This window comes from Haplochromis burtoni, unplaced genomic scaffold, assembly GCF_018398535.1.
Source record: "Haplochromis burtoni strain Fernald_Lab_line unplaced genomic scaffold, NCSU_Asbu1 Contig_133, whole genome shotgun sequence".
NCBI lineage: Eukaryota > Metazoa > Chordata > Actinopteri > Cichliformes > Cichlidae > Haplochromis > Haplochromis burtoni.
In genome coordinates, this window is record NW_024582494.1 from 486,268 (window position 1) to 499,423 (window position 13,156).

General features: G+C 43.5%; 1 protein-coding gene across 3 annotated transcripts; it reads left to right on the top strand.

Moving 5' to 3' along the window:
* Positions 1 to 1,488: 1,488 nt before the first annotated feature.
* nexn (nexilin (F actin binding protein)) lies at positions 1,489 to 10,456 on the top strand. 3 transcript variants are annotated; one of them, XM_005930977.3, is made up of 15 exons: positions 1,490 to 1,662; positions 3,083 to 3,452; positions 3,553 to 3,750; positions 4,593 to 4,677; positions 4,758 to 4,906; positions 6,176 to 6,376; positions 6,468 to 6,641; positions 7,054 to 7,236; positions 7,553 to 7,744; positions 8,087 to 8,131; positions 8,389 to 8,583; positions 8,694 to 8,915; positions 9,006 to 9,191; positions 9,274 to 9,634; positions 9,771 to 10,456. In XM_005930977.3, exons 2-15 carry the CDS (start codon positions 3,135 to 3,137, stop codon positions 9,782 to 9,784), a joined length of 2,523 nt encoding a protein of 840 aa, XP_005931039.1. In that variant the 5' UTR covers positions 1,490 to 1,662; positions 3,083 to 3,134; the 3' UTR covers positions 9,785 to 10,456. The 3 variants fall into 3 exon arrangements, with proteins under 3 accessions (XP_014191887.1, XP_005931039.1, XP_014191888.1); XM_014336401.2 differs by having other exon boundaries at positions 1,489 to 1,662; positions 9,274 to 10,456; XM_014336402.2 differs by lacking the exon at positions 8,087 to 8,131 and having other exon boundaries at positions 9,274 to 10,456.
* The last annotated feature ends 2,700 nt before the right edge of the window (positions 10,457 to 13,156 follow it).

Sequence of the window (13,156 nt, forward strand, 5' to 3'; positions counted from 1 at the left end):
ACTGAACAGTACCCCTGACCAGCTAATGCTTTAATCTGGGCAGGAAGTGCAACGGACATGTGAAGTTCATGTGATCATTCAAATGCAAACATCAGTCAAAGTGGAGACACAGATACAACAATCCAAAGTTCGATGCCTGCTTGAAGACGTGTAGTGACCTTGGCAAACTCTCTGTGTTTATTATCTACACTGTGCACTTTTGTTGAATTGTGTGCACCGAACGAGTTAACACAACAGCTTAGTCTTAATGTTGTTTCCTCAAAGGACTCCTCGAGCTTTCTTTCTTTTCCAGAGGCACCGTGACTCTCATGTTTCACTTAGAAGTGCAACACTAGCCCGAGTTTTAGCTCTTCAGTTTGGGAGGGGGGTCCAAAATATCAACACCTCTTACATAGTCACAGTGTAATTGCTAGAATCATGAAGCTTTCCTACATTTTTGGCATGTCCAAAAAGTAGATATGACCAAAGCTTTGACAAATGAGCAGCATGATCAGCAGAGCCTTTTGTGCGCAGCCTCTCAAAAACTGTCTGCAACATTCCTGGAGTGCTTGAATGGGGACTTAACTTTGTGCACTTTCTGCCGGATGCCTGTGTGGTCAGTGAGTCAGCAGCTGTGCATGGGGGCATTAGAGCGGGCTGTCTGCAGCCAGGTTTCTATTTACATCCATCTACAGTGAGAGAAACACTTTGTCACCTCAGTTTAAAGAAGAAGGCTTATCAGCACTACCATGGAGCTGTTATTCAGTTATTTGACTTAAGATAAGTTAAACAGATGCCTGGTTCCTGAGCGCATGTGACACACTGAACAACTGCATTTGTGTTGGCACAACAATGTCAGCACCAACTGTCACTGCATAGCATACTGACAGCAACATCTAGGTCATTTTAGAAAAAAGGAAAGGGCAAGCTGCTGTCCCTCTGAACTGATAAGTCCTGAATCTGCGCTGAACTGGATAACGAGCAGATAATTATAATCTGTCTGCATTTAGACTCCAGTTCTACCAAACAGTCCAAACGAGCTGCTCTTATCTCAGCAGTGCGTCCTTGGTTAACAACAACAACAACAACAACAATAATAATGATGATGATGATGATGATGCTCATTTTGTTCATTCTAAAAACAAAACAAAAACGTTAATCAGACAAATTAATAAAAACCGAAAAACTGCACAAAAATGATAACCTATCCATCTGCTGTCATTGGTATAAAATCAGCAATAATTAGCTCGCTAATTACACTTTTGTAACGATCTTTTCATAAATACATAAATAATAATCTGACAAAAGTAACGCTGAGTCTGTAGCCAGAAATCCTCCAAAACAATTACTGTATTTATTTTATTAAAAAGAAAGGCTTCGAGCTGTGAATAAATGACCGGGATAGGGCCGTGCGCCGGTGCGCGTGCATGTGTGTGGGAGCGCGTGCGGGGCTGAACAGCTGAACCTGCAGCAGGCGCGCGCGGAATGCAGTGTCCGGTAGAAAGTAACGGTACTTTTAAGGAAACTGCTCACCAACAGGCAACCAGCAACCAGAAGCCAGTCGAGTGGGTGGAAGCGGTCGCTCCTCGCATTGTTCCGCTTGGTCTCACTTTAGGTTTTGTGGCTTCCCAGAGGAATAAGAAAGAAAATCAATCAAAGCAGGAGGACGAAAGCACTGAAGAGGTAAAGTCTGGTTTCATAATTCTGTAGCACGAGGGGGATTTGAAAAGACCAAAGTGTGTGGTTTTAGATTATTTACCTACACCCTGAATTAGGATTAACCAGCTCTTTGGTTACTGCGGGTTTAGCCATGCTCATTGGTGTGGCTCTAGCTTCACTGCTTAATAATAGTTTTAAACGTGACTGAGGTTAGAATCAGGCTTTTATGGCATGATTTTGCCAGCTGTGCACAGAAATCACACTAGCGTTTGTTTAAATATTGAGAGTATTTATTACAAAGCAGGTTCTTTTTATTTATCAGCAGCAACAGATTTATAATGGATTTCTTTCAAAATCCCTCTAAATTGGAATTTAAACAGTCAGAATATGGCGTGAAGATCCACAAAGGGCAACAAACACTGTCACTGTCTGACTTTGGCATTCACCTCTTCAAATGAGGGTGGAAAATCAAATCAGCCGTCCCTAAATCAAGCTACAACCTACCCTGGCTCCAGCAGTGTGTTGTAGGCCTAAAATTGATAACTATAATTGCTTCAATTAGCCACTCTCTGCTATAATGTAAAAGTGCTTCGAATACTTCTGACGTCGGGCTAAGCCCACCTGTGAGGCCTACAGTGATCCGCCTCAGTGTGTTGACTGTTGGTTCAATGGCATAGCTTCTGATTAGCTGTGCCGGGTCACAGTGAGATCTTCATATCTGAGTCTGAAAGGTATTTGGGGACGCTGATACACAGCAACAGTTTTAGTGTGGGGTGACTAACAATCCAAACAGCTCTCATTCATCCAGTTGTCCTGCTCTCAGTTTGGCCATTTTGTCGAGGGTCTGTGGGGCGACATGTGGGTGCCAGCTCGAGCTGTGTCCAACTGCCTATCAGTCATCAGAAATAGTCACGATCACATGCCCTAGAGCCACAAGTGGGCTATAAATAGGGGCCGGCAAGCTTCCATTGCACTCTTTCTCCAGATACTGAGTAACAGCTCTGTTTGCAGTGGTAAAAATGTGACAGTGCAGACAGACAGTAACTGTGAAATGTAGCAAAACGACAGTAAAGTGCTACGCTGATATTCAGCTAAAGGATGGAAAATCAAATTAGGCAAAGATAGAAATGGCATTAAAATGATTGATTCAAAACACAGATTAATAAAAAAAACCCTTTAAAATTAGGATTTTAATCATGTAAAATTAATGTAGTCTGCCATGTTGTCGGCCAAAGGGAGCACTTATGTGCGGCACTACATGGCAAAGGTTAACAAACTCATCATGTATCTGTCAGTTTAGTTTTAAGCTTTCATTCTGCTGTGTCGATGAGTGAGTTGTGTCTTTGTGTGTTTAACAGCAGATTCTTAAAAACACGTTTGGTGGAATAAAAAAGCAAGGTTGGCTGGTCATCAGTGTTTGAACCGTGACTTGTGTGCTTTGCAGGTGAAGAACTTTAAACAGAGTGTGTTTGTCGGCCTGTCACTGTGGTACAAACATGACTGAGGTGGCGCAGGTGGCAGCTGTAGATGCCCACGACGTGGAAGATAAAGAAAGCGATGTGACAGCCAATGACGTTGAGGGTAGAGGTGAGAGAGCATCCACAGAAGATCAGAAACCTCGTGGCAGGAATGAAACGGCGAGCAATGAGACCGACAAGACACACGTGAACGGCTTGGAGCACAAAGAAAAGAAAGGGCAAAACGAGAGCTTGGGAGATGTTAATGGTGTTTCACAGAAGGAGGAGGACGAGGAGGAGGAAGAGCCTGAAACAAATGAAGACCAGAACATTTCTGATGTGGCATTCAAAAAAGAGGTGAGATGAAAAACACTGGCAGCATCTTTAATTTTCTGGCACCATTTTTTCCCACAGTTACATCAACGAACTCATCATTTTTTCGACTGTTAAACCACAGAAACTCCTCAGATCCAGAAAGCTGGTGGCAAGAAGCTACGTGCCAAAACTCAACAAAGACAAGGAGAACGTGACGAGCAAATTTGAGGCCATGCAGAAGGCCAGGGAGGAGCGCAGCAGGCAGAGGAACAGGGAGGAGCAGCAGAAGAGGAAGGAGCAATACATCAAGGAGAGAGAGTGGCATCGCAGGAAGCAGCAGGTCAAAGGCTGATAACCCCACTAACCTCCCACTGTGATCTGCATGGCATGATGAGGCATGGCGCCGTGACAGAGACTGCGGTTTGTGAGAGAACTCGATTTTTACACTGCACCGACACATCTGTCACATCTGTCACATCTCATGTATTAACCTGCTAAACGTTGTAGATATGAGCTCATGTTCAGTCAAACTGGCCTGTGCTTGTTGTTAAAGTGACCTTTTGTAAAAAGCCATCTTTAACCATATTAATATGCACTGAAACAGTTGTGCACTGAACAACTTTCTCACCACTACTTTAAATTCAGAATTCACCATATGTCAAATATCCAGCGGGTCACGTGATAGTGAAGCAGCATGAACGATGCCCGAAACGTCTGAATCCAGTGATCAACTAATCAGATTAGTCCACGATGGTAAATTGCTTTAAATTGATTTAATATATCACCAAAACGTCATTAATCCATTAGAAAAAAGCAGACATCAGTCCCACTGAGAAAGTCAGAGATCAAGAATTCCAGGGTTCAGCTTTTCTTCCTACTCGACTGCAGTGAAATAAAAGCAGTGATACGGTGTTGTGTGATTATCAGGCACTCAGACAAAACGGCCTTCCTGTGTACTGCTGTGCCGTAGCTGGCCAGGCTCGGACACCTGCACTCATCCCCTATCTGTTCAACAACACGACGGGCCAATCAGAGGCCTGCTGCAAGCCACATGACCCTGCTATTAGCAGGGATTAGGCTCGTGTTCTTGCTGGGACCAGCATGGCTCCTGAGTGGCAAAGGAGATGATCCCAGCTAAACCGTAACCTTACCTCGTCACACTTTCTATCTGCTTGATCACAGATAAAAGAACTGCTTGCTTCCAGTGATGAGGAAGAGGAGGTGAAGCCAGCGAAGGTGGAAAAATCTTACGTCCCCAAAATCAAAGGTAAGGGATGGTAATGAGCGATGACTATCTGGGAGGAAGACGAGGCTTAAGGCTTGTGTCTCGCTTTGTGAAATCCTCAGGTAGCGTGAAGGGGAAGTTTGCAGAAATGGAAAAACAAAGACAGGAGGAGGAGAGGAAGAGGATGGAGGAAGAGAGGAAGAAGAGGGAGGCCCAGGATAAGCTGGAGAAAGCCAAAATCCAGAAAGAACTGGCTCAAAAAGCCGCTGAGGTCAGTGAACCTGGGCTCAGGCAAAAACAAAGTGTGTTTTGGTGTTTGAGAGGCTGCGATGAACCAGTGTGGTTACCACTGTAATGGTTAATCCTCAGCTGCCTCTCGGATGAGTTGTAATGGGCATTTGAGATCCAAAGAGTTGGCACAGACTGGATGTAGGTCTGAATCCACCAGTAGCATTGCTAACAGGACCAGTCTGTGAACTGCTGGCACACATTTAACCTCACTATGCAGGAAAACGATTCAAGCTAAATCAGACGGAGATTTCCAATTAGTCCACTTTCAGGCTTCTTATACATTCAGACGGTGCAGTTCTTGGAAATGGTTACGTCAGTGATCTCGTGCCAAATAGGCAACTACAAGCAGCAGAGCACTACTTCTTTGCCCTGATTCTGCTGCTGTAGCAAAGCAATAAGGTTCACAATGCTGTCTGAAAATGGGACTTTTATACGGATCCTGTTCAGTGTGAAACTTTGAACGTGGCTGCAAAGCTCTGCCTTAGTCATCACTAATAACACTGAGCCTGAAAGACCAGGAGCGTAACACTGTTGCTTTCACTGAAACACAATCGGAAAAAAACAAACCCAAAAGATATTTTCTCCTCATAAACTTGAAACAATAACTTTTGCTTATTCAAATATCTCGACTGAATCTGTACCAGTGAACAGATTCCATTTTACTTTGTACGTATGGAACACAATTACGTGTATCTGGGACCCTGATTATGGTAAAGATCAGATCATGAAGTCAAATCAGTTTCTTCAAAGCGTGTCTAAAAAGCTACTCGGACCCCTGACTGCTGCTTTAGCTGTTTCCTTTGTGCCTCGTTGACCACATAAGACAATGACGCTTCAGATCACACCATTAAAAAGAGCCTGTTCACATATAGGAATGCACTGATCTGGAAACAGCTGGAACAGAGCTGCCAGGTGTAGACAGCAGATGACTGGCAGCTGTTTCCCACACCTCCCACAGACAGAATTAGCTCGAGCCTTCCCTGCTGTGACTGCTGCTATCTTAGACTGACACCCGTACACTGACCTACTGCGAACTGCAGAGTCGCTCCCTACCCACACACAGTCCCAGTGAACGTGGGAGGTTTGCTCTCTCAGTGCTGCAGACAACACACATCATAATAATAATAATAATAATAATAATAATAATAATATCATATCTGACTCGTCACATTTGCTTTAATATAAACTGTGATGATATTGTTGTTGTGAATTCTCTAGACCGTGATTATCGGCTGTTTTTACTTTTTAGGAAGGAGATGACACAATCCTGGTGCGTGTGGTCCCGGCGAAGCCGTCACGACCTCCCGGCAAAATCAAAGTGAATTTTGAAGACATGGAGAAGAATCGAGAGGAGGAGCTAAAAAGGAAGGCAGAAGAGGAGAAAAAAAGACGCTACGACGAAAACAAGCGCTCCTTCCGGGAAGTGAAGAGACGCTCAGTTAATCAACAGGTAAATGAAGATATCAATGTGAACGCAGTGTTAACAGGACATATTGTGTTTTACAGCCACAGGTCTGCTTTCTTGCTTTCTTTTGCATTAGGATGAAGAGGAGAAAGCTTCCGATAAGGTTCAAGTCACTCCTGGAAAGCTGAAACTGACCTTTGAGGAGCTGGAGAAAGAAAGGCAGGAGCAGAGGAGGAAGCAAGCTGAGGAGGAAGCCAAACGCCGCCTGCTAGAGGAGAAGAAAGCTTTTGAGGAGGCCAGGCTGGGAATGGTACACATGACTGCAAAACAGCAAGCATAGCTTTTGTACATGTGCGATTCACTGGCAGATCTCATGAAGGCAACAAGTGCGCTTCAGCAGCTTTAGCATTCCCATAGTTGCTGTACATCTGCATGTCGCTTTGCAACCCTCCTCTATGCAAGCTTAGGGCGGTACCAGAGAAACCACACATACATATCTACAGACGGATATAACAACCTTCCTTCTGACTGCCAGCATCTTCCAGTGTACAGTTACTTCAAGCAAGATATAAATCACGAGCCATGTGAAAATATTTCAGAAGTCCTCCTGGGATTTACATCTCATAAAAACAACTTTAGGGGATTTGTGTTTGCGCTTCCAAATCACTTTTGTGTTGTGAAGATGGCCTAATCACGTTTGCGATATGTTTGTGTCTCATCAGGAAGAAGACGAGGAAAGCACAGGACAGGAAGACAAGGAGGAGTTTCGCCCAGGAAAACTGAGACTGAGCTTTGAAGAGCTGGAGAGACAAAGGGTAGAGGAAGAGCGCAAGAAAGCAGAGGAAGAGGCCAAGAGACGGATGGAGGAGGAGAGAAGAGCTTTTGCTGAAGCCAGGAAAAGCATGGTCAATATTAAATCTGCATTTAATACAAAACATTTCTCTCAGAGTGGATACATATCTGTTGATTATATCAATGAATTTGTTTGCCTTAAAAGTGTAGATTGAACTTTTGTGCGTGAGGAAGCGATCATCTGCCAACTGAACGTTACACTCTAGTCAGCAGCTGGTTGGCCTGGTTAGTGAAGCAAACTAGTCTGGATAATTATCGAGCTTTCTGTGCAGAGCTGCCTTTACTGTGTGTACAGGCGGTGAGATCAACTGCTTTTTAAAAACCAGGCAGACATTAATGTGGTCTTTGCACCGTTGGGTTTTCACTCAGCTTGTAGACGAGGATGACGAGGTGCTGATGGCCTTGCTGAACCTGGAGGGCAGTGAGCCTGGGAAGATATGTGTCAGCTTTGAGGAGCTGGAACGCCAGAGGAGAGAGGAAGAGCAGAAAAGGGCAGAGGAGGAGGCTAAGAGGAGACTGGAGGAGGAAAAGAGGCTGTTTGCTGAGGCCCGCAGGAGCATGGTAAACGTCCATCACTTGGTGACAAAAGCATTGCACAGTCTGCATGTATTGGACTGATCACTAATGTGTTACAGCTTTTTTGTGCTGTTAAAGCCTCAAGTTGATTTGCTGCTGCTTTGCTGCTCAGCTCTCTTGTTACAGAGCAGGAAAACATGCATGAAAAGCAGTTTTACGATATTTGTAAAACAATCAAACACAGTTTCATTCAGCATCAGTGGATTAAGCCAACACCTTCTTTAAGTGACCCTGCAGAAGTGTTGCCTGTAATAGATTCATGCTGCACATCAGTAATGATGGGCTACAACTGCACTGCTGTTTCCTTGTCTCAATTATTTCTTCAAGAGCCCTGGTCTGGATCAGGAAAAGTCTGCATTTGGAGATGAAACAGTAAGAGATTTTCAGTTTCAGATATAGTATAAATTATTTTTACTCCAAGAGTCTTATTATCAATGTGTTCCCTACACATACAAGGACACAGTGGCCTCCAGACGATGCATCTTGTTTTTTTTTGCATGCAGCTGTTTATCTAATGTTTGTAATGCTTTAGATTTGCACTTGCTTTTGCAAATTGAAGACGTTACTGCTGCAGGATTTCATTAAACATTAAAATACTGAAACACTTTTGTGGGTGCTTGTGTGTTTAGGTACTAGATGAGGACGAAGGGATGGTAAAGAGCGAGTCTCAGGAAGCCCTGCACCCCAGGAAACTGGAGATCAACTTTGAAGAGCTGCTGAAAGAGAAGGAGGAAGCTGAGAGGAGACGCAAGGCAGAGGAGCGCAAAAAGAAAATGGAGCAAGAGAAGCAGGAATTCGAACAACTCAGACAAGAGATGGGCGAGGTCAGTCTCGAACAGCTGAAAATATCAGACAGCAGCCAGTCGAGTCGACAGCGTGTTTTACAGAAAAATGTGACTAAATGTTTAAAGTTGTGTTCCACATATCGTTACAGGAAGAAATAAATGAAAGCTCGGATGTTGTAAGCAAAGAGTACGAAGAGCTCACTAAGCTCAAGAGAACTGGCTCCATTCAGGCCAAAAGCCTCAAGTCCAAGTTTGAGAAGATCAAGCAGCTGACTGAGGAGGAGATTCAGAAGAAGATCGAGACGGAGAGAGCCAAGAGGAAGGCCATCGATGATGAAATTAAGGAGAGAGAAGCTGAGCGGTTCCAGGAGGTAAGAGCACTTTATAGCACGTGGTTTTTTTTCATATCAATGGAAGATGATCTCGGCAGCATGTATTACAAGTTTTTGTTTTTTCCGGAGGATGAGGACCAGGAAACGACTCCAGCGAGGGCCGAAGAGTCACCGTTCAAACAGAAAGTGGACATGCGAGCCCGCTTTGAGCAGATGGCCAAAGCAAGAGAGGAGGAGGAACGGAGGAGGATAGAGGAGCAGAAACTGCAGAGGATGCAGTTTGAGCAGCAGGAGATTGATGCCGCGCTCCAAAAAGTAAATCTTCCATTTTCATGACAAACTGCACCGAGATAACAAACAAACAACTTTTTGTGATTGTTTTGTCCTCTGTTTGCAGAAGGATGACGACGTGGAGGACGAGGGCAGCATCATTAACGGCTCTGCGGCTTACGAAGATGAGGAGGATCACGCCAGGTCAGGGGCCCCGTGGTTTAAAAAGCCCCTCAAAAACCAGTCGGTGGTAGATTCTGAGCCAGTTCGGTTCACCGTAAAGATCACCGGGGAACCAAAGCCAGAGGTGACCTGGTGGTTTGAGGGAGAGGTGCTTCAAGATTGTGAGGACTATCAGTACATAGAGAGAGGAGAGACATACTGCCTCTACCTGCCGGAGACCTTCCCCGAGGACGAGGGAGAGTACATGTGCAAGGCCGTGAACAGCAGAGGCACGGCAGCAAGTACCTGCATCCTCACAATAGAAAGTAAGACCACCTTGGTGTGATTGCATGCCCGTCTGGATATGAACCTCTCTTCACGAAGTGGATCGCATGCTCCTCTTCCTCGTAGACTCTGCCAGACGGCGAGTTGGATAACCGTCCTTCTGTTTCTTTCTTGCAGCTTACGACTACTGATGCCGCCTCGTGATCTGGAGAGTTTCCCTCTGTCTCTCACTCCTTTTGTAAAACGTCGTCCCTCCTGGCATTGTCAAACAGAGGGAAGGAAATAGCAGTATGCTTGGCATTCCTAAGGGAGGGACACATAACACACATATGCAAAAAACAAAGACAAGATGTTGTTTACGTATTGCTCAAATGTAAAGCTGCACTCCCCTCTAGGATGGAAGATGTGCCAAAAACATGTGGTTCTTGTTCCCACGACAAGGGCTGCACCAAAACTTCAAAACGATCTCTCCTGCGCGGCCCTGACAATACTCGTCATACCAGCACATTTCCTGCATTGCTCTGGTACTGTTCTGTAAATATCACACGTTTTGGTCCATAAATGGCAAATGTTAAGCTTGAGGTATTGAAATGTTAAATGTAAGATGTGCATTCACTTAAAGAACAGCAGTTATATCGACGATTTAGAGGCAGCCACATGTTGCAGGAACAAAACAGCTGCATCCCTGAGTTTTACTTGCAGCCTCTACAGATGAATTTTTCATGCACCAACCATTTTTGTGTTAAATGTACTACACTTAAAGTTGTCGAGGATTGATAATGAATATAAAAGTAGACATGTCCGATTATTTGTCGTATATTATAAATAGAAAAAAAACCTTTTAATAAAATGAACACAAAGAACTGCATTGTTGATTTCTTTCACTGTTACAACCTTTGCAGCAACAAACTGCAACCTGTTGCCTGAAAGGACGGACCGTCCCGTCACGAATGAGTAACCACAAGCCACACCTGAGGAAACCCATCATCACTCCTAGCGTCCCAGTGTAGCATGCATCCATAGTACAGCACAATGAATGGAGCTGTATGCCATGGAAATGCAGTGGGTGGTAATTTATCAAAATGAAAAGTTCCCCATAAAAACGATGAAAATGTTCGAATACTCAGAATGATCCGTTAAGACATGGACAGCGCACCATGGCTCCAAACCGTCTGAGATGGACATCTTTTTGTCCAACACAAAGCTGTGCAGAGAAAACATACAACAATAAAGACATGCACATAATAAAAGAACATTATACATGTTCATAAGAAAAGATGGTGGGAAGGAAACTGCAAATACATAAATGTAACCTTTCTAGAATGAAATGCCAGAATAGGTTCATTGCTTTTTTCTATAAGTTTTATTTTAAGGCAGCAAAGTATTTAAAATGTCTTGTGACCTGACATTGTAAGTATTGTGTTCAAATGCAATCAAAGGGCCTTGTAACTACAGGATAACACTGCTGAGTAAACTGCAACACGCTGTGAACACAGGATGAAGCAGTTTCAAGAAGGAGGCCGCACAAAGTTTTCCTCCCTTACAAAGACATGTTCGGATCCCATCCTTGGTTGACTACACATTAGAGCAGGGGTGTCAAACTCAAATACACAGTGGGCCAAAATTCAAAACTGGAACAAAGTCGCGGGCTAACGTTAATATTTATTGAAACATATTTATTCCTCCAGATATGAGAATGAATCTTTTCTTATGGACAGGTTTTGCTGAAAAACTGAATATGGAACAAGCAAAGCTTAATACTAAATAATATATATATTAGCTGTATAATACCAGTGGGCCAGCTCTAATAGTAATTTGGTATGGCTTCGCGGGCCAAATGTAATTAGGCTGCGGGCCAAATTTGGCCCGCGGGCCAGAGTTTGACACCTATGCCTTAGACAAAGCAGGCAACTGCCCTCGAACCGCATCGTCGCACTGCCCGTTCATCAGCTGCACTTGATGAGAACTGCACCTCTTTAGTTGTTGTTCTGTCACAAAATGTAGGTATGAGTTTTGTTATTTTTCTTTATCTGCATCTCTACATTTGTATTCAGGACACGTTCAGCTGAAACGTGATTTCAATACAGTTTGCGTTCAGACTTGAGGAGTTACACAGCAGGAACAGGGCCTGTGGTCATAATGTTCAACTAAGGAGCAAGTTCCTCAAAAAGAGGTTTATAGTCTTAGCAATTTACACACTGTCAGTTTAAAAACATGCATTTGATGTATTTTCTTTTTTAATCATTCCACATATTTGGAGGGTCTACGCCTGTGGTTTGGCGGCCCCTCTAGCCCTCCTTGCTCTGGGCGAGGTTGTGCTAGCATAAGCTTAGGCTAATACTTCTGTATACAGTGCTGCTGCTCATTGCATCCTGCACTTTGCAGGAGGAACTACGTCACTGTCAGACTGATGGAAAAGCTTTTTGTTAATTCTTGCAAGAACACTCTCACTCTTATAATCTGAGAGGAAGATGAGAGCCAGGCCCCTCAGCTTTTCCTCATAGTACTTTCAGACACATGGTTTAGATACAGGGTCACATACAAGTCAACAATATTTCTCTGCACAGCAATTATTTCATGGTCAGTCTGTTCCTTTGTCGTCTCTCATGTCCTAGAACACATTGTTCCTCGTGCACAGCAGGAGGTGAAACAGATGCACTTAAACAAGCGTTTATAAGCACACAGATTTCTCAGAACTTCATTAACTTTCCTTCTGTTTATAATTTAGCTACATATTAATGAAAAAGCTTAAACAGTAGTATATAGAAAAGATAACAAAGACCGCCTTTTATCATTTGAGGAACATCGCCAAAATCAGACAAGTTTTGTCAAGCGACACTGCAGAGGTTCTTGTCCATGCATTTGTGTCCTCACGTATTGATTATTGTAGCGCTCTTCTTTCTGGGCTACCAAAGAAAAGTTTCAGAGGTCTACAGATGTTGCAAAATGCAGCTGCTTGCATTTTAACAAGAACTGGGAAATTTGAGCACATTACCCTGTTCTGAGATCACGGGCTACCTTGTCAGGTTCGAGCAGATTTTAAGGTCCTGCTGCTCACCTACGCGGCTCTAAATGGATCGGCACCTTCATACCTCTCCGACCTTTTACACCTTTATGTTCCATCTCGTGCGCTCCGATCTCAGGACTCTGGCCTTCTAAAGGTTCCTAGAGCCAGAAAAAAGACAGTTGGAGAGCTTTTACCTTTCGTGCCCAGTTTCTGTGGAACAGCCTCCCTCAAGATATTAGGCAGACATGCTCTGTGGAGGTTTTTAAAACTAAGTTGAAGACATGTTTGTTCACCCTATCCTACAGGTCTTAATTCTTTGCCTTTTCGTTTTTAAATTCTTACTGTTTTTACTTGTACTGCTATTTATCTCTTTTATTTATTCATCTTCTTACTGTCAAATAGCTGTACAGCACTTTGTTTGAAGGCACTTTATAAATAAAGTTATTATTATTATTATTATTATTATTATTATTATTATTATTATTATCTAAACAATATCAAGAAGATCAAAATACATGAGTATAAAGGGTAATAATACCTCACATGGAAAGCCATG